Raw genomic sequence first — 26,281 nt, forward strand, 5'->3', positions numbered from 1 at the left:
AATGATGAATGTGGACAAAATTGAATATAAGCATATACAGACCAACCAAACTACAAGTAATATAGATAATACAATCACACCTCGAAAAAGAATTAATTCAAGCAATCTTTTTAAAGACAGGGTCTCTCTTTGTAGCCCTGACTTGATATGTATACCAGGCTGGGCTCAAACTCATGGGGAGATCTGCCTTCCTCTACCTTCCCTTAGTGGGAATTAAAGGCATATGCCTATCTAAATTAACTCAAACTTTGTAAAAAATTATTACTTATTCAACGTATAAGAATATGCTGTAGCTGTCTTCAGACACACCAGAAGTGAGCCACCATGTGGTTGCTGGGAATTGAACTCAGGACCTCTGGAAGAGCAGTCAGTGCTTTTAACCACTGAGCCATCTCTCCAGCCCTAGCTCAAATGTTTTAAACACAGTTTTCCTTCTGTACATTCACAATGTGATATAATTTTTAATTACATGGAGAACAGCAGACAAAAGTTCATACAAACAAATAAATTCACCAAATTACATGTTGTGTTGGTGACGTAGCAGCACAGCAAAAGAATTAGTTCAGATGACTTGTTAAGGTTTACTTATTTATGAATATGGGTGTTTTGTCTGCATGTACATCTGCACACTAAAGAAGGCAGTAGATTCATATAGGACTACAGTTACAGATGGTCGAGAGCCTCCATGTGTTTGCTGGGAATTGATCTTAGGACCTCTGGAAAAACACCCAGTGCTCTTAGCTGCTGGGCCATCTCTCCAGCCCTCATTCAGATAAATCTTGATTCTCAACGTCTACCTTCTTAAGAACAAAATGGCTACAGATAAATGTTGAATTGTAATTAGTACATTTGTGGTTGGGTGTAGTCCTGCTGCTTCCCTAGCTCCCAGATTGGTTGGTTAGGTTTTGAATTTGTCCTGAAATTAGCTTCTTATGTGCAGAAAGCTTTAAGTCTTTTACTGAAGAAGGTGTCCAGAAGCCCAGATCTGGGTGCTGGTGTCCTCACTGCTACTTCAGTGTCATCTTAGACACACAGGTAGACATCCAGGAAGTGTAAGTGTGTGTGTCAATCCATACATGCATATATATCCTCTCTGCTTCTCTGTATACATTTAAATAATGAGTTCATACTGAGACCCCCAATTCCAAAAGCACTCCAAAATTCATCCTGTCCTTTCCCTTCTCCTTGTGTGTTACTTCCCTGCCTCACAGGAAGAAATCACACTTACCGAGTGCACTTTCTCTTGGACTGTTGACTTGATTATATCCCATGTCTCTGTGAGAAATGCTTTGGTGACTAAAGGTTTTGTCCTCAAATGTACACTTTGCAGCCAATGGTGGTGTGCTTCATTTAATGTCTTCACCTTTGCAGGTCCGCTTCCTTGAATGAGAGTTCATTTGTCACCATTCTGACTCCCTGAGGTTTGGCTTTCGAAATTCGCTGCTCTCTGAGGCTCTAGAAGCCAAAACCATGTATTAGAGATGTGTTCAGAAAAGTGTGCATCCCCCTACTATTCTTCCTACCTACTTTGCACTCATACACCTGTAGTTATGGAACCATCTTTTTAGTTTGGTTACTTCAGAGCTTTTCTGTGTGTGTTTGTGGATTTTGTAGAGACATGTTGTTTTCTCCGCCTACTTCTTTCTTACTGTTTTTTGTATATTTTGTTGTGGATGTAACTCGCATTTCCCCTTCGATTACTGGTGTTGAACATGTTTCGCTTTCTTACTAAGATGCTGTAGCAGCTGCCGCTGTTTGTTTGCTAGAGACTCATTTCCAGGTGGCCTGACTCTTTTCCCCTTTTCAGACAAGAATAAGCTCTTGGAACCCCTCTTCTGCTGCCTTCCTGTACTCTCACAGGACCTGCTTCCGTTATGACAGTGTCTCCTCCATGCCACTAGGGCCTTGTCTCTCTCCTCCCTGTATGTTCAGACCTGGCAGACCTCTGATGACTACCTGACATAAAGTCAATGACCAGTAATAGTTACTGAGTGCTGAGTGAGTACCATGGTCATCTACCTCAAAAGACTTCACAGTGCCAACCTGTTGCTTAGTGTCCTTTGGAAACAGTAACAATAAAACATGACTACTTTCAGGTAAAATGGAAAATAATCTCCAAGAAAAGGCTCCTTGGGAGCAAGAGGAATGGCCCAGAGGTTAGGAACATTGGCTGATCTTACTAAAGACCCCAGGATTCAATCGCCACAACCCATATTGTAGCTCAAGTTCTAAGAGAGCGAGTGCCTCCTCTTGTCTCCATAGGCACAGCACTCACATGCATGCAGCCACATACAGGTCCGCATGCATATAAATAAAAATCAAACAAGAAAACAAATTTAAAACTCATGCCCTTAATCCCACCCCTCAGCAAGCAAAGGCAGACAGACTTCTGTGAGTTCCAGGTCAACCGGGGTTACCCTGTCTCAAAATAAAAAATCTTGAATTAAGATTAGTTTTATGGGGCTGGAGAGATGGCTCAGTGGTTAAGAGCACTGACTGCTCTTCCAGAGGTCCTGAGTTCAAATCCCAGCAACCACATGGTGGCTCACAACCATCTGTAATGGGATCCGATGCCCTCTTCTGGTGTCTCTGAAGACAGCGACAGTGTACTCACATACATTAAATAAATAAATCTTAAAAAAAAAAAAAAAAGATTAGTTTTATGTTTTCCTTTTCTGGTATGATGAACTTTCATAAAATAAAACATTTTCCACTTTTGCTTCCTATTTCACTTAAGGCTGTTATTGTAGTTTGTAGATGCTAACAGCATGTGGTTGTCAGCTGGTTGGTGTCATTTTGTTAAAAGGGTAAAATTAAATCAGTGTAACTCATAACTTCATTTCACAGAACGCTGGGCTGTGACCAACGGCTTCACACACCTGGATGTTTGTATGTCAAACTCACTTATACACAGAGCCACAAACATGCTAAAGTCATACAATTTCTAATTTCCCGAGAATACAGTAATCATGGGTAATTCTGTTTGTTTTATTAATTAGAAAATAAACCTAACATTCACTGAAGGCCTCCCATGCTCTGTGTATGTGTGTCCCTGTATAAAAATGTTTTCCATAGGATCTGGCAATGCAATTCAGTGGGAAAGTGCTTGCCTGGCATATGTAAAGCCGTGGTCTTGTGTTTTCCTTTTCTGTACTAAATTTAGAAAAATAAGGATTTTATGTTTTATTAACTTATTCAATATCTGCAAACCAAAGCTGGTTTTTTCCTAGCAGCCTAAGGTAGACATTAGCACTTTACCTACAAAAAGGACCCAAATAAAATGGGTCTTAGGCGTTCCACAGTCTTTACTCCAAGAATCAGAGCATTCTTTGGGTCTGTTCTGTAAGCTGGGTGTGGTGGTGTAGGTCTCTGAGCTTCATTGTCTAATCGTGGAAGGCAGTGTCGGCCCCTGAAACCCTGTCGCAAAACCCAAAGCAGCAGAAATGTATTTCTTGTTCTTTAGATCAGGCCAAAGACATGGGATGGAATGTTTAAAAGAAAGGGAAATCTGGCATTTCCTCCTCTAAACTCAGCAGAATATGAGAAAGAATAAAAGATTTTCTCTCTAAACCTCTGTGTGCCCAGTATTGGTCAAAACACTGAGTGCACACATGTGTGCGTGTGTGTGTGCGTGTGTGTGTGTGTTTACACAAAATGTGTAAAAAGAGAAACTTTTTTCTTCTTGGCAGGTGTCCTTGTAGACCTGGGTCTGGAGGAAAATGGGACGGCTCATCAGAGAGCAGAGAAATATGTTGTCCGCCTGGACAATGAGATTCAAAGCAAGTTTGAAGTTTTCATGAGGAGGGTGAAGCAGAACCCATACACACTGTTCGTGCTGGTTCATGATAACTCCCATGTGGAGCTAACGAGGTGATTGCTTCAGTGGGAGCAGACCCCTTATTTCTTCCACAGCGGTAACTGTTACCTAAGGAAATCCTTTAGGTCATGGTGTAAAGGCGCTGATACCCTAGCATTCAGTGTCTTCCCATAGGTAACTTATTCCCAACCATTCCTTGCCCCTGAAACTCTTCTGCCCAATTTATGTCGATTTTCATTTTTGTCGTTATTGATTTATTTTATGCATGTACATTCATGTGGCGCTCATGCACACATAGGTGTGAGAGGACACCTGTAGGAATTAGTTCTGTCTTCTACCATGTTAGCTCCTGGGACCACACACACACACACACACACACACACACACACATATGTGGTTTTGAGCTTGCATGATAGCCTAGCATACTCACACTAAACATAACTGAAAACTTTAGTGGTGTGATTTTCTGGGCTATGGGGGAAGGGAAGGCCTCCTCTCACCCCTGTTCCCATCCCTCCTCACAGGCTGAGGTGGGAAGGAGGCGACTGTGGGTGCAGGTCTTTGCAGGACTGGAAGCTTTCACAGTAAAACAATCCAACTCAGATGAGCTGCTGTGAGCTGCATGACTGAGTTCACACTCAGTAGCTTAGGATCAAATTGAAAAGCCAGGAAGGGAAGAACCCCCAACTTCTGTCTGGAAGGGGTAATATAAAAATAAGAATATAAATAAGAATAAGGTTTTTTGTCTTTCAAATCGTATGTTTTATGAGACAAGATTTTATTATATAGCCCAAGGTGGCCTTGAACTCTTAATCTTGCCTGCCTCAGCTTCTCAGGTGCTTCCTAATTACAGGTGTTGTACCACACCCAACTCCAGATCACATTCTGATTGTATCTGCCCCTCTCAAATAAAATAAGTACGATGTTATCCCCACGTTGCCCTGCTTCTGTATCCAGTCAGCTGGGTGAAGGAGCACTGACAAAACTTTTACTGTTTTACAGTGTGATCTCAGGCTCTCTGTCACATGGTGAGCCAACCCACGGATTAGCTGATCGGGTTATTAATTGCAGAGAAGTTCTAGAAGCTTTCAACCTCCTGGTGCTCCAGGTGAGCTCCTTCCCATACACACTACAAACCCAGCAGTCTCGAATCAGCTCCAGCAATGAGGTCCACTGGATACAACTGGACACCACGGTGAGTCTTCTACCTGCAGCCATTTGCAGTTCCCCGGGAGGCAGAACCTGGAACTAAACATGGCCATGGCTTGGTAAAACACAGCTAAAACATGTGCTAAGACCTTTCACCAACATTCTTCATAGGATCATAGTTTTTTGAAATGGGATCTTGCTCTTTTGCCCTTTCTGGCCCTAACCACCTCACCCCATTCTTCCGAGTTCTGATAATTGCAAGTATTATGGCACTGACGCCTGGGAAATGGTGAACTACAGAAAGCTCATTGGGCAGCGAGCGAGTCTTTAGGAACGTATGCATGGTGTAGATAAGGACCTAACAGTACTATATAGATTCTAATGTCTAGATGTAGGAGTTTCCCTGTACCCCAGGGAGACCACAAGTTCAGGGTCAGCCTGGGTTGTGTACAGAGTGTTGCCCTATTTCCAAACAAATGAGCAAGTGATATCATACCAGAGCATCATTGATGCTCTGAATTATCTGTGTGACTTTAAATAATTAATTTCAAAGTGCTAGGGTGCTGGCCCATCCATAGAGCCCCTGCATATCAAGGGCTCCCAATTCAGTCCTTACACCGAAGAAGAAAAAAGTGACTCACTTTACCCAAGCCTGGATGTCTTGTTTGCTTGGGTAGACTAAGAGTACGACCTGTGTCCATGATAATTAGCCTCCCCTTCATACAAGTGGAGTTTCTGTTTTGGTGGGTTCTTCATGTTCTGGTTGAAACCAGTATGACAGGACTGGCACCGTCAGTAGGACCGTGTGCTGGGGGGTAGTCTTCTCAATACTGTGTATATCAGTTTTTTTTTCCAGAGCTAAGGACCGAGCCCAGGGCCTTGTGCTTGCTAGGCAAGTGCTCTACCACTGAGCCAAATCCTCAACCCCTCAGATGGTTCTTTCTGGTTTAGTTCTAGTCCCTAATATCTAACAATATTTTCTACAGCCTATAAGCTGTATGGTACATATATTATCATAGAAATTTTTCATAAAAATGATAGACCTTAGCTATTGTATTGTGGATCTCTTGTGTAAAGATATTAAATGCTTTGGGTACTGAAAAATAAGTGTGTTTAAGTCAGAAAGTGCAGACATGTTATTTCACACTGCTGGAAGGCTGAGACCGTGAGCCTTCAGCAGTACCCTTGGTGTGAAAACACTAGCATTGTGTCCACATCACACCAAGACTATGTCAAGTTGTGGCTTTACTGTAGTTTTGGTGCCAACCACATCCAACACTGACTGTGGAGCCCTGCCACCATCTTGCCCTGCCAAATACAGGCTGAGCCTGTGGCCTCATTGTATGAAAAGTGGGATTGCCGGTTGAACAGATACAAAGGAAAAGTATCTTGAACCTAGTGATACTGTGTGGTCCTGAGATTCTGCAGTTTCACTGGAGGGTGGCTTTGCCGAGGGCTGGAAGTCAGCACATTGAGACTCCTGACTTGTGACCTCATTGCAGCACACAGAAAACAGCACGCAGTTTTGCAGCTGTCTACCGAGTATTGAACAGAGCACACACAGACAATGGAATATTGTTCCACAAAAGCATGAATGCAACTCTGCCATTTGCACTGGATGAGGCAAGAAAACATTGTATAGAGTAAAATTATCAGGCACAGAAAATCAAACACTGTGCTCTCACTTATACCTGGGAGCTGAAAAGAACACCTTAAAGAGATAGAGGGTAGAGTCGTGGTTAGCAGGAACTAAACATATAGATGTTGGGAAGGCCATAGAGAGAATGACTAATAGGTACACAGTGCAGTTAGACAAGAGGAAGAACTTCCCCTGTTCTGTAGTGCAACAAGAGAGCTAGGAATGAAAATAATTAATTGACTATTTCAAAACACCTAAGAAAATATTGTGTTCTCAACACAAAGAGATGTAGGTCTGAAGTGATAACTGTGCCACGTACTCTCATGTTATCAGAATACATTATATACATGTATTGACATACCACAAATATGTACCTGAATGCCCCAAGTATGTATAATTACAGTATGTTGCAGTAAAAAATAAAAAAGCAGTGGAACCGGCTCCCACGCATACTCTGGTGGTCGACAGTTCTGGCTCCAACAGGCTATTGGAACTAGTGCTAATTTATCTCTGGTTAGTATCTCTCCCGGCAGTTCTCTGCTAGAACTCTCTGGTTCCAGCTACTCAGTAAAATCAGGGCTCCAGAAGTCCAGCAGTAGCTGGCCTATCATGGCTCCCTGCCGTGGACTCTGCCCACACTCCCAGCAACCACCCCCTGGTGGTTAAAATATAAACTCCCAACTCAACAAACTGTAACCCAAAAATCAGTTTTATATGTTAAATTCTCAATCCACAATACATCCACACAATAAACTTAACAACCAATTGATAAGAATGTAAACTGCCCACCTAGATGAAATAAATTTGCCTACAGAAGTCCATCCCGAGTGCTGGGTCCCTCACTCGCCGCAGACCGCCTGCCTCGCCTCGTGCTCATCCGCCGCAGCCCCGCAGAAATGCTTCGACTATCCACAGTCCTTCGCCAGATGAGACCAGTGTCTCGGGCACTGGCTCCTCATCTCACTCGGGCCTATGCCAAAGATGTAAAATTTGGTGCGGATGCTCGAGCCTTTTTTTTTTTTTTTTTTTTTTTGGTTCTTTTTTTTCCGGAGCTGGGGACCGAATCCAGGGCCTTGCACTTCCTAGGCAAGTACTCTACCACTGAGCTAAATCCCCAACCCCATGCTCGAGCCTTAATGCTTCAAGGTGTAGACCTTTTAGCCGATGCTGTAGCTGTTACAATGGGGCCAAAGGGAAGAACAGTGATTATTGAACAGAGTTGGGGAAGTCCCAAAGTAACAAAAGATGGGGTCACTGTTGCAAAGTCAATTGATTTAAAGGATAAATACAAAAATATCGGAGCTAAGCTTGTTCAGGATGTTGCCAATAACACAAATGAAGAGGCTGGGGATGGCACCACCACTGCCACTGTTCTGGCACGGTCTATTGCCAAGGAGGGCTTTGAGAAGATCAGCAAAGGGGCTAATACAGTGGAAATCCGGAGAGCTGTGATGTTGGCTGTTGATGCTGTAATTGCTGAACTTAAGAAACAATCTAAACCTGTGACAACCCCTGAAGAAATTGCTCAGGTTGCTACAATTTCTGCAAACGGAGACAAAGACATTGGGAACATCATTTCTGATGCAATGAAGAAGGTTGGAAGAAAGGGTGTCATCACAGTGAAGGATGGAAAAACCCTGAATGATGGGCTAGAAATTATTGAAGGCATGAAGTTTGATAGAGGATATATTTCCCCATATTTTATTAACACATCAAAAGGTCAAAAATGTGAATTCCAAGATGCCTATGTTTTGTTGAGTGAAAAGAAAATTTCTAGTGTTCAGTCCATTGTACCTGCTCTTGAAATTGCCAATGCTCACCGGAAGCCCTTGGTCATAATTGCTGAAGATGTTGATGGAGAAGCTCTTAGCACACTGGTTTTGAACAGGCTAAAAGTTGGTCTTCAGGTTGTAGCAGTCAAAGCTCCAGGGTTTGGGGACAACAGGAAGAACCAGCTTAAAGATATGGCTATCGCTACTGGTGGTGCGGTGTTTGGAGAAGAGGGTTTGAATCTAAATCTTGAAGATGTTCAAGCTCATGATTTAGGAAAAGTTGGAGAGGTCATTGTCACCAAAGATGATGCCATGCTTTTGAAAGGAAAAGGTGACAAAGCTCACATTGAAAAACGTATTCAAGAAATCACTGAGCAGCTAGACATCACAACTAGTGAGTATGAAAAGGAAAAGCTGAACGAGAGACTTGCTAAACTTCCAGATGGAGTAGCTGTGTTGAAGGTTGGAGGGACGAGTGATGTTGAAGTGAATGAGGAGAAAGACAGAGTTGCAGATGCTCTCAATGCCACAAGAGCAGCTGTTGAAGAAGGCATTGTTCTAGGAGGGGGCTGTGCTCTGCTTCGGTGCATCCCAGCCTTGGATTCATTAAAGCCTGCTGATGAAGATCAGAAGATAGGTATAGAAATTATTAAAAGAGCACTTAAAATCCCTGCAATGACGATTGCTAAGAATGCAGGTGTTGAAGGATCTTTGATAGTTGAAAAAATTCTGCAGAGTTCCTCAGAGGTTGGCTATGATGCCATGCTTGGAGATTTTGTGAACATGGTGGAAAAGGGAATCATTGATCCAACAAAGGTTGTAAGAATTGCTTTACTGGATGCTGCTGGGGTGGCCTCCCTGTTAACTACAGCCGAAGCTGTAGTGACAGAAATTCCTAAAGAAGAGAAGGACCCTGGAATGGGTGCAATGGGTGGAATAGGAGGGGGGATGGGAGGTGGCATGTTCTGACTCCTAGAATAGTGCTTTGCCTTATCAATGAACTGTGACAGGAAGCTCCAGGCAGGTTCCTCACCAATAACTTCAGAGAAGTCACCTGAAGAAAATGACTGAAGAGAAGGCTGGCTGATCACTGTAACCATCAGTTACTGGTTTCCTTTGACAATACATAATGGTTTACTGCTGTCATTGTCCATGCCTACAGATAATTTATTTTGTATTTTTGAATAAAGACATTTGTACATTCCTGATGCTGGGTGCAAGAGCCATATACCAGTGTCCTGCTTTCAACTTAAATCACTGAGGCATCTCTACTGTTCTGTTAGCATCAGGACTGTAGCGCTGTGTCACCACATGAGAAGTTCAGAAGCAGCCTTTCTGTGGAAGGTGAGAATGATTGTGTACAGAGTAGAGAAGTATCCAATTATGTGACAACCTTTGTGTAATAAAATTTTGTTTAAAGTTAAAAAAAAAAAAAAAAGAAATCCATCCCGGCTACCTTGGCGATTCAAGGCCACCCGGATCTGGGTCATCCTTCCCTGTCTCCATCTTGATTCTTCCTTCCTTCCCCTTCTCTCCTGCCTAGCAAAAGCTTTATCCCTGACTTATTTTTTTTACTGTCCAGTCATGATGTTGACCTAACTTGTCTGCCTTCACCTGCATAATGACATCAGCCTACAACTAACTGTATGTCAATTAAAGGTAAAAATATTTTTAAAACATAATTTTTACTCTAACAAAACAGTTCTCCAGAATGCCTCTTTGCTATGATGTTTGGCTGCAGGGGAACTCACCCCCGTGATGGAGAGAAAGGCTTGTTTCTCCTGCCCTGTTATTCTTTTTTTTTTCTTTTTTTTTTTTAAGATTTATTTATTTATTTATATGAGTACACTGTAGCTGTCTTCAGACACACCAGAAGAGGGCATCGGATCTCATTACAGATGGTTGTGAGCCACCATGTGGTTGCTGGGAATTGAACTCAGGACCTCTGGAAGAGCAGTCAGTGCTCTTAACCGCTGAGCCATCTCTCCAGCCCCCTGCCCTGTTATTCCTTTTTGTGATAAGAAATAGGTTTCATGTGATTTTTTTTTTGAGTCATCGCTGTGGTTACAGTGAGTACTTTAGGTCTAATGGTGGCATTGGGCTCATATGTTAAAAGGAGTAGTTAGTGATCTCAGTGATTGATGCCCTGACTTGTGATTCTGGGAGTTTGTTAAAGACACCGCAGAGAGGGAGTTGTTATACTTTAGGAATAAAAGGTTAAAAGAATCAGGCTTTGGAGATGCTCAAGAGGTAACATTGCTTGCTTGCTGCACAGGCCTGACAACCTGAGTTTGAGCCCTGGGGCCCACAGAAAGGTAAAAGGAGAAACATAGTTGTTTTTTAACCTCCACCTGGCAGTGGAGTTGTGCACTAACGACACCCCATGCACAACTGAATCACAGAACAGTAAGACCATTTTTAAAATGTAAGTTTTAAAAGATTATCTTTATAGTCAGACATGACAAGCACATGCTATTATCCAAACTACTTGGGGAGCTAAGGCTGGAGAATTACTTGAGCCCTGACTCCACCTTAAAAAAATAATTTGTTATTGTTATTGTTGTTGTTGTTTGAGGCAGGCTTTTTCTGTGTAGTTCTGGCTGTCCTGGAATTTGTTCTGTAAGCCAGGTTAGCTTTGAACTCAGAAATCTGCCTGTTTTTGCCTCCCAAGTGTTGGAAGTAAAGGCATGAGTCACTGTATGGCTAATAATAATAATAATAATAATAATAATAATAATAATAATTTTAAAATAAGTCATCCCTAAGAAACTGAGGTCAACAGAGAGAAAGGAAAATGCACACCATCACACTCAGCTCATCCAGCAACATGTAGGAATCCTCACAGTCCACTTCCTTTGGCTCTTCAAACATGGGAAGAGAAATTGGAATATAACAAAGTACTTGAATTAAAAAACCATTGTCAGCACTTGTAGGCCTGTGTCCACCTTTCATAGGACTTCCAAAGTGCTAACAACTGCAAGAAAGCACAAAGCACATATAGGGCTTGAGCACAGGTGACTTGGTACTGAGTACTACCCCTGTGTGCTGAGCTGCTGCATCAGCCCTGAGATTCTGTTCTCCCAAACAAAGCAGCCCCCGGGTTGAGAAAGAGACAGCACAACACAGCCCTTCTGCGTCACTATGCATGCAGCCCAGACAAAGATTGAAGATGAAATGGGCAGCATTCTTTTCTCCCAAAGTGAGCAGTGAAAAACACAAGTCCACCAAAAAAGAAAAGAGCTAGTCCTTTGCAGCTGATGTCAGTCAATCTATGCCAGACTTCTGGGGTCCAAGAGATCTTCTAGTCCTTGTACAAAAAAATGCTTTCAAGAAAGACCCTGTGCCAGCAGCCAGGCTTGTCTTGTTTGAAGGAGAGTGCTAAAAATAAAAAACTTCCCATCAATAGTGCCTTACAGTTTTTCAAAGATTTGTATAATTTCTATTTCTGTATATGTGTGTGTGCATGTTAGTATATACACATACATGCAGGTGCACACGGAAACCAGAAGAGGGCACCAGAAACCCTAGAGCTTCAGTTACAGGCAGTTGTGAACCACCAGATGGGTGCTAGGAACTGAACTGAGGTTCTGAGCCACAAGCACTCTTTCTCTCCCCTCCCCCAACCCCCAAACTCAGGACCAAACCCAGGGCCTTGCGTTTGCTAGGCAAGCACTCTACCACTGAACTAAATCCCCAACCCCGCCACAAGCACTCTTAACCACCAGCCATCTCACTAGCTACCCCTATGTTTATTTTATAGACTTCACAAATCACAAATTTGCGTAAGATAGGTTATTTAAAGGCTCTGGGGATGGAAATACAGTTAAGCTGGTAGAATGCTTGCATGCACAAAGCCCTAGGTTTGATTCCCATCACTACATAGAGCCAAGCATGGTGGCACAAACCTGTGGTGACAGCATTTGTCAGAAACTCAGAATCATCTTCTGCTACCTATCAAGTTCAAGGCCAGCCTGGGCTACACAAGATTCTGTCTCAAAAAGAAAAGTTCAGTATGACAGCCACTGCTAAGGAGTGATGCATAAATTTCTGACATGCATTTCCAGGGTCACTAACTTTATCCCTGGCCCATTCTTACTCCTAATCTGCTTCCTCTAATTTATTTCTATGTTATTTCTAAGTATCAGCCTTGTTTTCTTTATAAAATAAACAAGAGAATGCTTAAAGAAAAATTAAATTCATAATAAATAAAAATGTGAAAACAAAATGCACAGGCATAAGGAAAAAATGAAGGTGTACTCCTTTAATCACAGCTCTCAGGAGGCAGAGGCAGGTGGATCTCTGTAGCCTGGTCTACAGAGTGAGTTCCAGGACAGAGAGCCCAGTCTCAAAACAAAACAAGCAAGCAAACAAAAATAGCAAAAACTTAACATTCTGGGCCTTCTTAGTTGAAAGTCAGCTGCATGTCCCATACCCCAGGATCCTCTGGGGCATCCTTGTGTCACATCCCAAAAAAATAATTACTTCCACAGCGGCAACTGAGTCAGTAAGAAGGGTGAGGACTGGTGCTGTGTGTTCTGTCTAATGAGGTAGAATGTTCATAGTGCATTGTATTTTTATTCTCCATTCAAAGACTAATTTTTATTTGTAAAGGGGAGTACCACAATTAAATAGTACCAAAACTACTTGTACTGGCTGGTTTTGTGTGTCAACTTGACACAAGCTGGAGTTATCACAGAGAAAGGAGCCTCAGTTGAGGAAATGCCTCCATGAGGCCCAGCTGTAAGGCATTTTCTCAACAGTGATCAAGGGGGGACAACCCAGCCCACTGTGGGTGGTGCCATCCCTGGACTGGTGGTCATGGGTTCTATAAGAGAACAAGCTAAGCAAGCCAGGGGAAGCAAGCCAGTAAGAAACACCCTTCCATGGCCTCTGCATCAGCTCCTGCTTCCTGACCTGCTGGAGTTCCAGTCCTGACTTCCATTGGTGATGAACAGCCATGTGGAAGTGTAAGCTGAATAAACCCTTTCCTCCCCAGCTTGCTTCTTGGTCATGATGTTTGTGCAGGAATAGGAACCCTGACTAAGACACTCCTAGTGTTTAAGGTTTTTAGTTTCTTCCCAAGTGCTCTGGATACATCAGAAAGGAGAACTACTTCTAACCAAAAGAGAAGGTGTCTGCCCTGTGTATCTGAACAAAAGGAAAAGAAGACAAACCCGGGTGTAGTTTCCTAAGGGAAACATCAACATGCCACTAACCGTACTAAGTTCCGCAGGAATGCGATGTCGATGTCAAGTTCCACAACTGTTCCCTTACCTCCCACCAAACCCTGCTCTGCTGTTTCCAATTAGGAGGACGTGGGCTGCGAGAAGCTGTACTTTGGCTTGAATGAGTACAGCAAGTCTCTGCAGTGGGGAATCACCAGCCCCCTCCTGAGATGCGATGAGACCTTTGAAAAGATGGTGAGCACCCTCTTGGAGAGGTAAGGAAGGCTGCCCTTGGCCTTAGCTATATGCCAAAAACAGTTGAATGTCTGTCTGGCCATGTCACATTGTCTTTGGTGGTGCTTGTGCAAGTGATATGGAAAGGACAAATAAAAACAGCTTTCTCAAGATGGCCTTCTACTATTCTGGCTTTCGGATGATCATACAAGGCAAACAAGGGCAGGCTGTCCTACAGTAGGAACCAGTACCATTTTTCATACCCCAGATTGTCTCCTAGGTAGCTTCAGTGTGCTGAAGGTCACTACCCTGACCTCTAGCCAGTCTCCTGACATTATACCTCAGGCTTTGTACCTCTTCACCTGCTCACTGTGGGCAAGTATCCTTAGACAGTTCCCTACAAGCTAAACATTGGAAGCCGTGGCTACATATAGAACATAGTTAAGGAACAAAACCCATTTAAACATGGTCTATCCTTGGGACCCATCCTGTAGTCCTGACCTTCAGGGTTGAGAGTCTGATTTCTTCTATTTTAGAGATAATTCTCTCTAACATGTCAGCCTTCCCTTATTCCTCAGTTCCAGGAATGTTTTGTCTTTGTTTTCTCAGAGCCTGATTCCTAGACTCAAAAGGTTAACATCCCTCCCGCCCTCTGTGTGACCGTCTCAGATGGGCAGTGAGGTAAACTAGACCTCCTGGTAGCTCTAGATTCCCAATACTGAACCCAGTTGGGCTGAGTCAGCTCTTTACCAGCCTGCCCTATCATCCTGGAAATGTTTTAAGAAAAGAGAAAAAAATAAAGACAAGTGGATATACCCAGTCCAGCAAGATAGCGCTGTGTCAGGGAAGGGAACGAGTTCAGAGTGGAGCCCGCACTCACAGCATTGGTCGTCAGCAACAGACAGCACCCGTGTCATTAACTGTAATGTGGTCCTCCCTAAGACACCGTTTTACTTTCCTACCCACTTCCTTCCCCTGCTTAGAACTTGCCTTTCAACCCAGTGACTCAAGAGTGCATGGCTTGTGTTTTAAAAGATGGTTCCATCAACTTCCACTAGATTTTGTAATACAAAACCACAACTATAGTTTAATGCAAACAGATGGGGGAAATTTCACCATTAAGTCATAATTTTGTCAAAGTGTGGATTGTAAATGTTTGTACTTTGAATTTAATCTCTGTTCTAACTTTGGCTTAAAAAAAAAAAAAGAAAGAAAAACCATTGCCAGTAAAGTAACCCTAAGCTTTAAATATAGCTCATCTGTGGTTTCTTCCCCTCCAGCTTTCTGCCCAAGCTATTAATATCTATGACTTATTGAATGGCTGACAGCACTAGCCCGGGACTGGCCCAACCGTGGCTTTCTCTGCTTTTCTCAGCCTAGCAAAGCCTGCAGTACTAGAAGACATGACAAAGACCTGAATCATTGCAGCCCAATCAGTCTCTAGGCAGTGATCAAGAGCAAGTAGCTGAATTTCTCTCAGTCCCCACACTGGTCCCATGAAAGGTGGAGAGGCCAGAGTACTGGCCACCTTTGGTACACTCCCTCAAAGCTGTGGTGCTCATTCGATGGCTCTAACTGGTATTGGACTCTGGGCTTTTCCAAGCAAGCTTGCGAACATTTTGAGGAGAATTAGAAGTAGAGAAGAGGTGCCCACCTTGCTGCTGAGCAGCTCATGAGCTACCAACTAGTGGCCAAGAAGAAAGGGGCCAGACTGACTCCTCAGGGCTCTGCCACTCTCAACACCTCAGTCAGCCAAAGTTTGCACAGCCCTCCCTGCCTTCCAGTGCCTACTTTCTCAGGCACCCAGTGAGGCCTATTCTCTTTAGTCATCAAGCCTCCCTTCCAGAGGAAGAGCACCAAAATGACACATCTATTTGCTACCTAGCCCAAACAGCCAGCATGATCAATGTGACTGTCACCTAGCAGTCTAGGGAGGGGAGAACAGTAATGCCCAGATTCTCAGGCTCTCTTAATCCAATCGTCTCTGGTAATAAAAGGTTCGCCACTAGGGGATGCTCTTTCTCTAGCTAGCTCTAATTTCCCCTGCACCAACTCACTTTTTTGGGTTTTGTTGTTGTTGTTTGTTTGTTTGTTTGTTTGTTTGTTTGTTTGTTTAAAATAGCATCCCATTAAACTGGAATCTGCACATTATGTAGCCCAGACTGAGGTAAACTTCTCAATCCTCCTGCCTCGGGCTTACCCAAGCTAGAGAGTTACAGGCACTCTCTAACACTACCTTTTTTTTCTTTTTCTTTTTTAATGTCTGATCCACCAAGAATAATGACAGCAGTGTCTCAGTTTCCTTTACTGTAGTCACATATCAGAGAGCAGAACTGGCAGTGCTTCTGCAGCAGCATGAGGGGTTATGACTCGTTCACAATTAACCTGTACCAACCTGTGTGTCTCAGTATTTAATGAGCATCTGAATTGCTGGTTCAACTGTTCAACTGTGGGACTTGCTTCTGTGGTCTGGCAGTTCTAGCTTCCTGGTCTAGCTTCCTGGTCCCGGTGCTGGCCCACAAGGTACTTTAAGAAGGTAGAATGACTAGGCCAGCCCCCAAACTCTAATTTACTTTGCCTATCCCAATAGGTCGTGCATGCATTACACGTGGAGTCACTTCTAGTAATGTGGGATCCAATGTTATTCTGCACAGTAGCCCCTTCCTGCTGTTTTCTACCTGCATTTTACTGCGCATGCCTCGCTGTTCCTGCAGGCCGTCTGCTGAGCGCTAACTCCCCGTGTTCCGTCACAGGTACCCCCGTCTGCATAGCATGGTGGTCCGATGCTATCTTCTCATCCAGCAGTACTCAGAGGCCTTGATGGCTCTCACCACCATGGCGTCACTCCGAGACCACAGCACACCAGAAACGCTCAGCATTGTGGATGACCTTATCACCTCCCCAGGAAAGAACAAGAGTGGAAGGGGACACATGCTCGTCATCAGAGTGCCTTCCCTGCAGCTGGCCATGCTGGCCAAGGAGCGGCTGCAGGAGGTGCGAGACAAGCTGGGTCTGCAGTATCGATTCGAGATCATCCTGGGGAGCCCTACCTCTGAACTGACTGTTGCTACTCACTTTGTGACGCGATTAAAGGTTAGCAAAGAGCAGGTGAACCGTTTGTTCTGTCTCCCCACCCCAGGACTCTTGGATAGCGGGATCACCCAGATGATTGAGTTGAATAAGTTTTGCACGTGTGTGACTATAACCTCCCTGACCAGGCTTTTCTTAGTTGACACCAGTTTCTAAAGATCACATCCCCTTTCCTAAGCATTTGCAGTTGGGCTCCGTGCTCTCCAAGCACGGGTGCAAAAAAATGAGATGACCTAGTTTACCCCGTGGTTCTCCAGCTTGCTGGCACACTGCCCACTGTCCCCTCCTGTCAGGCATGAACCAACTATGCTAAGTCCTTGCCTTATGCCTGGCCCAGGGCTGAAGAGAAAACACGTGCTCTGAGGGGTTTGGTTTCCACCTTGCTGCAGTTTCTTCTTTGCAAAATACAATATTTGAACCATGTGATTTCCTTAAGCTTTAACTTGGAAACTTTTTTTTAAAAGATGTATTTATTTGTTTTAGGTATATGAGTACACTGTCACTCTCTTCAGATACCAGAGAGGGCATTGGATCCCACTACAGATGGTTGTGAGCCACCGTGTGGTTGCTGGGAATTGAACTCAGGACCTCTGGAAGAGCAGTCAGTGCTCTTAACCGCTGAGCTATCTCTCCAGCCCTAACTTGGAGATTTTTATTTACTATTTATAAATAACTTTTCAAATGTTAGGTTTTTCTGTTGTATTATCTAACCTAAACTGAATAGCCTAAAATACTTGATAAGCAACTAGAACAATAAAGTTATCCCCAAACCGAAACTCATATTCAGTACCAGTTATAACAATTCTGTTTCAGAAATATGTTCACAGCTTATGGGAAGAGACTGGATTTTCTGATCAGACCTGCAGCTTTTCACCAGAGAGGAACCAAATGTGTAGAGGAGGGAGCCAAGTGCGTCTACTTAGCATGTGACTGGTTCTTGGCATTGCCTCAGTGCAATGGCCGTTTGTCATTGGTGATTTCCTTGCTTTGGGAGGGTCATGGGGAGAGAATGCAGCTTGAGTAGCTATCTTTCTATTAGAGCTGGTTGAGAAATGCAGACACTTGTGGTCTTGATGTCATTGAGGCAGCTTCTGTTGTCTAAAAACCAGTTGTGACAAGTAATTGGGTGGCCTGTCTATCAACCTAGACTTCCTTGTGAGTAGATGGTCATTACGTTTTTAATGATGAAGAAAAATAAAATTATGGTCAAAGGCCACGTTGTAGAAAATTCCTATGGTGAATAACAGTGCCCTGAAGCCCTTCTGACAGTGGGTCACTGAGACATGGGCTTGAGGCCATCTAAAGACACTAAGGAACTAGAAACAATAGCTATGCAGCTATGCACTTAGCAACACTCTAGAGAACCCACAGCACTGCCGAGCTAAGCTAGGACTGCAAGGTGTTCCTTGGGTTGGCCCTGATTCTCAGTATCTAGCTCCTGACAGTCTTGGGTCACTTGTTTAGAAAGTCAGTATATGCTGGTAGTGGCACATGTCTTTAATCCCAGCACTTGGGAGACAGAGGCAGGCAGATCTCTGAGTTCAAGGCCAGCCTGGTCTACAGAGTGAGTTCCAGGACAGCCAGGGCTACACAGAGAGACCCTGTCTTTAAAAAGAAGAAGGAGGAGGAGGAGGAGGAGGAAGAAGAGGAGGAGGAGGAGGAGGAGGATGATAAAAAGAAGGAAAGAAGGAAGGAAGGAAGGAAGGAAGAAAAAAGAAAAAGGAAAGGAAAGGAAAAGAAGATCATTATATTTCAGTGAGTTGTAAACACCTGTCCCACTGGGCCACTGTTTACAAAACACAATGAAGCTATCCATCACTCACCTCTGAGTGCCAGGATCATTGGCAATGCTCAGGGAAGGAACACTGGGCTGTGTGTGCACCCTGAGTAACCGTTATCTGAGGGTGTGCCTTATGTGAAGGACTTCCTAGTAATTATTTCCCAAGGCAGTGAAAGCCACTTCATTTATCTGAGTACCAGCTGCATAAAAGAGTCCCAGATTCTCAAAACCTCCATTTCCCCTCATTCTCTCCAATCTTGTACTATCTGTGTGAGGGTAAAAATATACACCACTCCTACTGGAATGCTCACACCTAAACAGGACTGCCTCTCTACAGGTACCTCCTGGCTTACCCATTCCTTTTAAGCTCCTAGATGCCTTCTCCACTTAGAAGGTGTGGGGTATCATTTATCTTCAGTCTTGCTCCCATTATATGACCTCATACATTATGGTTAATTGGTCAGAGATGACAAATATTAAAATTTAACCTTGGACAGATTACACTTTTAGCCTTAAATAAGTCAGTTTGCCCAACATGCATATGAAACTTTTGTACAGTTGCCTGGGTAGTGAACCCAGTATTGAGCCAAAACTAACTTGTCTTTTGTGTTGGCTTAAGTGCCTTGGAAAAAAATAACTCTAAGGCCACAGTAGATCCATGGAAGTCACTATCATTCATCACAAGGAGCATGACGGGAAAGCATGGCACAGCAGGTTGACTGGTTGCTATTGGTCAAAAGTAAAAGCGAGATGTATTTCACACTCAGTGGAAAACCTCCTCCAGTGGTAAGACATTTATCAGTTATCCCTGCCTCTTTACCCTTGGTGGAACCATTATTTAATGGTGGATTCCAGAATCTAAAATACTTTTAGGAGAATTCCCATTGTTGGGAAGAACATAAACACAGTGTGAAGACCATTGAGTAAAACCACTCCCGTTCTAGGATTGTTTGCTCTGAGCTGGGCAGTTCATTCCCCTTGAGTGCAGGGGGACGGGAGTGATGTCTGTCTGAAGAAGGCGTTTGCTTGGAGGCAGGGTCTCAAGTAGCTGAGGCTGACCCTAAATGAGCACGACCTTGAAACCTAGTCTCCTTCCTCCTCCTCTTCATCCTCATGAGAACAGGTATATGCTACCATGCCAGGGCCCCACAGTGTGTGTGTGATGTGGATATGGTGTCAACAGAAGTCAGAAGAGGAAGCTGAGCCCTCTGGAGTTGGAGTTACGGGCTTGTGAATGGCCTGACATGGGTTTGGGGAACTGAACCCCACTCCTGTGTTCTTTAACTGCTGGGCCTTCATTCCAACCTGAGAGTGTATTTTAAAAAATATTTCTAGAGCAAGATGGCGACCAAGATGGTGGAGCTCCACAAGCTGAAGCTTGCTGAACTAAAGCAAGAATGTCTTGCTCGTGGTTTAGAGACCAAGGGAATGAAACAAGAGCTTATCAATAGGCTTCAGGCATATCTTGAAGAACAGGCTGAAGAAGAAGCAAATGAAGAAGATGTACTGGGAGGTGAAACTGAGGAAGAAGAAGCCCGTGGATCTGCCTGTTAAAGAGGAAGAACCTCCTGAAAAAGTTGTTGGTATGTCATCAGAGAAGAAGGCGGTAAAAAGTACATCTGGAATACCTCTAACTGAGAGAATGCAGAAGAGTGCTGAACGTTTCAATGTGCCTGTAAGCTGGGAGAGTAAGAAGGCTGCTCGCGCAGCTAGGTTTGGAACTTCTTCAGTTCCAACAAAAGGTTTATCATCTGACACCAAACCTGTGGTTAACTTGGATAAACGAAAGGAAAGAGCACAGAGATTTGGTTTGAATGTCTCTTCCATCTCTAGAAGGTCTGAGGATGATGAGAAGCTGGAGAGATGGAAGGAGAGATTTGGAATTGTGACACGTTCAGCTGGAACTGGAACCACAGAGGATACAGAGGCAAAGAAAAGAAAAGGAGCAGAGTGTTTTGGGATTGCGTAATGAAAAGTTCGTGCTTTCTGCCCGCCCCATAGTGGTTTCCATTTCTCAGATTATCTTGGTTTTATATATACAGACATACACACACAAACACACACACACACACACACACACACACACACACACACACACACACACACACACTTCCCTACCTATCTAACTACATACACAGTCATGTGCCTCACAGTGAGGAAGCATGTATGTTTGGTACATCCTTGAATTCGGTAGTAGTTTTATTTAACTGCTCTTGTGCATTTAAGATTGTTGTGGTTTTTGTTTTTAATTATTTGTGCTTATTAATAAAAGAGGAAGAAAAGAAAAATATTTCTAGGTTGGTTTTCTTTTTTTAATTAAAGTTCCATATAAAATATTTGACTGTTTGCCCCTCCCCCAACTCTTCCCAGACCATTCCACCTTCCTACCTACCCAACTTTATGTTCTTTCTTTCTTCCCTTCTTTCTTTCTTCCCTTCTTTCTTTCTCTCTTCCTTTCTTTCTTTCTCTTTTCAAACAAAACCCAAAGAATTGAAAAGCAGAACAGATAAGCAAAAGACCAATAGGACAAAAAACTCCGTGAAAGGGGTGGGTCCTGTTTTTTGTCAGTCAACTTCTCCTGGGCATGGAACTGATCTGGATCGAGGTTAACTGAACTCAGGGATCCACTTGTCTCTGCCTGTTGAGTGCTAGGATTTAAGGGGTGTGCCAACACATTCTCAACAACAGCTTACTTCTTAGTTCTTGTTTGCTAAAGCATCAGAAGTTCCAGTTAAGCCCTGCTAGAAAATTGACATAAAACCTACTTACATTCTATACATGTAATAAATAATAATCTTTGAAACTTATCTAAATTTGTCTATTTTCTTCTGTTCTAAACCGGAAACACTTGGGTGCTGAAAATGTAACTTAGCTTTTGGGGTGCCTGGCACACGTGATGTCCTCTATTTGATCCCAGCACTACAGAAAACCAGTTGTGGTGATGCACAACTGATGCCCTTGGGAGGCGAAGGCAGGAGACTTACATATCCAGGTTCATCCACAACTACACACCAAGTTTAAGGCTAGCCTTGTGCATGCAAGACTTCGTCTCAAGCAAAACCGAAACAAACAATTACAGATCCTTCATCCTTGAACAACTTACAAAAGTGGGTTTTCCTTGTGCATTATTAGTCATACCAAGACTAATGTTCAAATTATTAAAGGGTCTTCATGGATAAGTAAGTGTTTGTGGCAGTAGGTGAAGAATGGGTGCTGTATGGTACTTGGTGAAAACAGGAGCAGTTGGTATCCCTCTTCAAGTTAGGGCAGTTGGGTTTGCTTCTGGCCCAGCCTGGTCAGTCTTACAGACTTTGGAGGCCTCATGCTTGTCAGGTTGGGTGGGGAATTGAGCCTACAGTTTTGTGTCTAGGCAAGTTCTACCACTTAGTTATATCTGCTACTCTTCCTTTACCTTTTATTTTGATACATGTCTCATTAAGTTGCCCACAGGGTGGCCTTAACTTGGAAGATTCTCCCTCAGCCTCTTGAGTAACTAGGATTATGCACCTCTAGGACAGTTATTTTTAACATCAATAAAGGGAGAAAGAGAAAAACTAACCACTAGAATTGGGGCTAGCCTCATTATTTGCCCGATTAAAATGTTTTAGATGAGTTTAATAGTCTTTCTCAAGTCCCTAACAACTGAAACCGGCCTTTCTTATCACCTAATCCTGAGAGTTTGTTCAAGCCAGCAAGTGTAGCCAGTTTTTTTTTTTTTTTTTTGGAGCTGGGGACTGAACCCAGGGCTTTGTGCTTGCTAGGCAAGCGCTCTACCACTGAGCTAAATCCCCAACCCCAAGTGTAGCCAGTTTTATATCACCAGTAGGAAGTATATCACCAGTAGGAAGCTCTGGTGTTTTTCTGGTTTGTGGGGCTAATGCATGAGACATACCAATACCTTTCTATGCTATTGAGATGGAAACTGAAGTCCATGCTCTCATAGAAATGTTTTGTGTATGCCTTGAAGGTAGCAAATGCAGAGGTGGGTGTGGTGCACAAGCTGTAATTCAGCATTTAGGAGATGGAGACAACAAAGTCATCCTCAGCTACAGAAGGGATTTGAGGTTAGCCTGGGCTACATGAACCCCATCTCAAAGATTAAAACCCTATCACAAGAATTAAAAACAAGCATTCCAATAATTTACACACTTAATAAAGGTCATTAGGCTGCTTTGTGTGTCTGAAGCCTGTATCCAGAAATGTATGTATGTATATGTATATATATACATATATATATATGTATACACATACACACACACACAAATTTGAATGAGGAGTTTTAATGAATTCTTCTGTATCTCTTCTATAGACCTGGAGAGGAAACGATCAGGAAGAGTGGATACCTCGGACATACCAAGACTTGGAAGGTCTGCCCTGCATAGTGATATTAACTGGCAAAGACCCTCTTGGAGAAACTTTTCCCAGGTAAGATGTGAGTCTGCAGCTCCATGGTTCCAAGGTTGAACTGATGCTTGATTGTTGAACCATTTTCTGTTATCTAGCAGTAATCGTCTCATGCAGGGACAAAAAGAAATAGAGCCTCGTTCATTTTCTTTCAGATTTCCAGAACTACCAGTTCTGGAATGGGACTGAGCCACAGAGGAAAAGTGGTTATACCTCAGAGCAAAGCAGCCAGAGAGGCTGAAGAGGAAAGGCAAGAGAGATAGACAGATGATAGATAGGTATTCAAATATATATACATATACATATACATACATATACATACATATACATATATATGCTAGATGGATGGATAGACAGATGACAGATAGATGACAGATAGATGATAGATAGACAGATAGATAGATAAATAGATGTATAGAAGATAGATAGATAGATAGATAGATAGATAGATAGATAGATAGATAGATAGATAGATGATAGAGTTTAAAGCACTTTATCTCTGCTAATCTGATGTTCCAAACTCCCTTGAGGACCTAGGGGCTATAGATCAGAAGGCAATAGCAATAAAAGCATCAACTGTTCACTGTATGTCAGCCACACTCTAAATGTTTTCTTGGATTGTCTCTCCCCTTGCATCAACTTTATAAGCCAGCCTTTTATAATTATGCTTTTGCCTTTGCCTTTTAGTGACACTGGTACTGAAGTCCAGGGCTTCATACATGCTACACCTATTTTCTGCCACTGAACTACATCTCCAGTCCCCTGTCCTCTCTATTTTATACTTCAGGGACACAGGGGAAGTGAAGCACAGGGAAATATGGCTAGGTGGGAGGTGACAGAGCTCAGATTTAGAGCAGACTTAGCCAGTACTGAAACCTGTGGTCTTCACTGTTCCATGGACCACAGGACCTTCAGGCATGCATAAGGATTCTGTGTTGGAGGGACATGCCACCAATATAGTTCCTTCTACACAGGTCCTTAAAGTACTGTGACCTACGATTGATTGACTCAAGCTATTTAACTCGAACGGCCTTGGAGCAAGAGGTGGGCCTGGCATGCTGCTATGTCTCAAAAGAGGTCGTCCGGGGGCCTGCTGCTGCCCTGGACCTCAGTGGGAAGGAGACTGAGAGGGTCCCCACCAGTGACAATGACTCCGAGGAGCTGCTCATCGATTTGGAGCGGCCACAGAGCAACAGCAGCGCTGTCACTGGAACCTCAGGTCAGAACTCTCCTCCAAAAGGTAGAGCTGGGTACCAACCCCCAAGGTCTCCAAGTGATGGCAGAGACCGCCTCTCCAGACTTCAGTGGCTCAGAGGGTGCTTGCAAAGCAGGAAAGCTGAATGGGTACAGCTTTCTCTAGGTTTAACTGTGAGCCTAGGGACAGGCAAAAACCATAATCAGTTTGCCTCAGAGCCTGCCCTCTGGTGCCTCCCCATCTCCTTCAGTTACTCCAGAGCTCACATTTGCATGAAAACGATATTCAGTCTACAGATAAAAGCTCTCAGTTTGTACTAGGTTTGCTTAGTATCTGGTACAGGTGTATGAATGGATGGATGGATGGATGGATGGATGGATGGATGGATGACTAGTTATCTTGAGTATTTATTGTCAAGTGTTTCTATACTGTAAGCTTTTCAGGGGCTACTAGTTTTGACTGCAAGGCCTGGTATAAATTTTCTTTTAGTAAATCGTAACACAGCAAATGCAGCCCTGTTTCCAGATTTTTTATTATGAAAGCAATAAAGCTTAATGTAGAGAAATCAGACGATCAAAGTACAAGGAAGAGACGGAAGTGGAGAAATCAGATGATTTATCAAAGTACGGAAGTGGAGCACCATGTGTCCCACCCACTCTCTGAATTAGCATGGAGACCAGGTTATTGCCCAGACATGCATGTGCAAGCACATACTTGTGCCCAGGTAGCACCAGTCTTCCATTTGATTCTGTCAGTGCTGTCAGATGACTCCATGCTTGAGGGCCCTCCTATCTGTAGTACCTAGAGGGACGTGCAACCTGCCCTTCTCTAGGCTGTACCCAGCTACTCTCCTCAGCAGGGGACAGGTTTACCCCACCTTCTCCTTCCTCTACCCCACCACTGTAGGCTCCTCAGTGTTCCTGAAACCAGCTGAGAAAAAGCCAGAGAACAGGACAGGTTAACACAATGAGGGGAAATATATCTCTGGAATATTGGGAATATGAGGCCAGGAAGGGGAATGAGTGGGGGGAGGAAAATGGGTGGGGGGAGGGAAATGAGGGGGAAGGGAAATGAGTGGGGGAAGGGAAATGAGTGTGTGTGTGGCAGAACTGTCCTCTTCCTAGTGGCTTTCTTTAAAAACAGATTTAAACAGTATCGTATGTGTGTGAGTATGTAGATATACATATACCTGAATGCCAGGTGCCCAAGGAGATCTGAAGAAGGAGGTCCTGGAACTGGAGTTATTAACAGTTGTGAGCTGTCATGTGGGTGCTGGGAACTGAGCCCCAGTCTTCTGCAAGCACAGCAAGTGCTCTAAGCAGCTGAGGTGTAGCACTGGCTGCCCCATTAGTCTGCCCCACTCACCAACAGCGTCCTGACTTAACTTGCTCTGATAAACCCACAAAAGTCTCATGACAAAGTCCTGCTGAACACCAAAAACTTGGACCTTACAGACCCTAGCCCCTGGGCTCCCTCAAGGATGCTGAGGCTGAAAGTGGGAGGGAGGCAGGCTCTGCCAAGCGTCTGACGTCATGTGTGCCCTGTGCCGATGGACACGTGTCTTTCCACAATGTCAGACTTCAGTAACAAACTCACAAGTTTTAGTGGCTCAGTGACAACGGTTTGTCATGTAACTACCTTTCACTGGAAGCCTGGCTGAGGTGAATGCAGGTTCTTTATTCCAATATTAGTGACTAATATTAATTAGTCACACAGCACACAATCAATGTATGTACATATGGATGGATAGATGTGTGTATCTACAGATGTATATAAATGGGTCAAAATGAAAGCAGGTTAAAGAGGCTGCAGCAGAGCTTAGCATAGTTCAGAAGTGGGCAGAGGAAAAAACTGTATATAAAACAAACCAGTCAAAAGCCAGAAAAGGAGCTGTTGTCAGGTTCCAAGTGAAGCTGCAGAGTCCAACTGCTAGATGAGAGGCTGAGGCCGGGTTCAAGAGCAGGAAGTGGATCAGGAACTGGAAAAGGTTAGTTCAGGCCCAGAAAGGGACCAGGGAGACAGGCAGGCTGTCCTGT

The 26,281-nt window shown here is 43.7% G+C and overlaps 2 protein-coding genes and 1 pseudogene across 4 annotated transcripts in view; all 3 read left to right on the forward strand.

Moving 5' to 3' along the window:
* Positions 1-26,281, forward strand: part of Greb1l (GREB1 like retinoic acid receptor coactivator) — a 236,711-nt gene that overhangs the window by 187,759 nt on the left and 22,671 nt on the right. For all 3 annotated transcript variants that reach the window (XM_087593268.1, NM_001432470.1, XM_087593267.1), the window contains 6 exon segments: positions 3,690-3,870; positions 4,820-5,012; positions 13,687-13,817; positions 16,530-16,869; positions 22,956-23,071; positions 24,025-24,269. In XM_087593268.1, coding sequence (XP_087449394.1) covers positions 3,690-3,870; positions 4,820-5,012; positions 13,687-13,817; positions 16,530-16,869; positions 22,956-23,071; positions 24,025-24,269 — 1,206 coding nt within the window.
* Positions 7,431-9,549, forward strand: Hspd1l1 (heat shock protein family D (Hsp60) member 1 like 1). Its single transcript, XM_087593653.1, has 2 exons — positions 7,431-7,604; positions 7,728-9,549. The coding sequence occupies exons 1-2, from the start codon at positions 7,502-7,504 to the stop codon at positions 9,344-9,346; spliced, it is 1,722 nt and encodes a 573-aa protein (XP_087449779.1). The 5' UTR covers positions 7,431-7,501; the 3' UTR covers positions 9,347-9,549.
* Positions 19,981-20,692, forward strand: LOC147999641 (SAP domain-containing ribonucleoprotein pseudogene; annotated as a pseudogene).

The sequence above is a fragment of the Rattus norvegicus genome, chromosome 18, assembly GCF_021556685.1.
Source record: "Rattus norvegicus strain SHRSP/BbbUtx chromosome 18, alternate assembly SHRSP_T2T, whole genome shotgun sequence".
Lineage (NCBI taxonomy): Eukaryota > Metazoa > Chordata > Mammalia > Rodentia > Muridae > Rattus > Rattus norvegicus.

Coding starts and splice junctions, on each gene's coding strand:
- Hspd1l1 (XM_087593653.1), top strand. CDS start 7,502: ATGCTTCGACTATCCACAGTCCTTCGCCAGATGAGACCAGTGTCTCGG. Junction 7,605..7,727: donor AGATGTAAAATTTGGTGCGG/ATGCTCGAGCCT, acceptor ATCCCCAACCCC/ATGCTCGAGCCTTAATGCTT.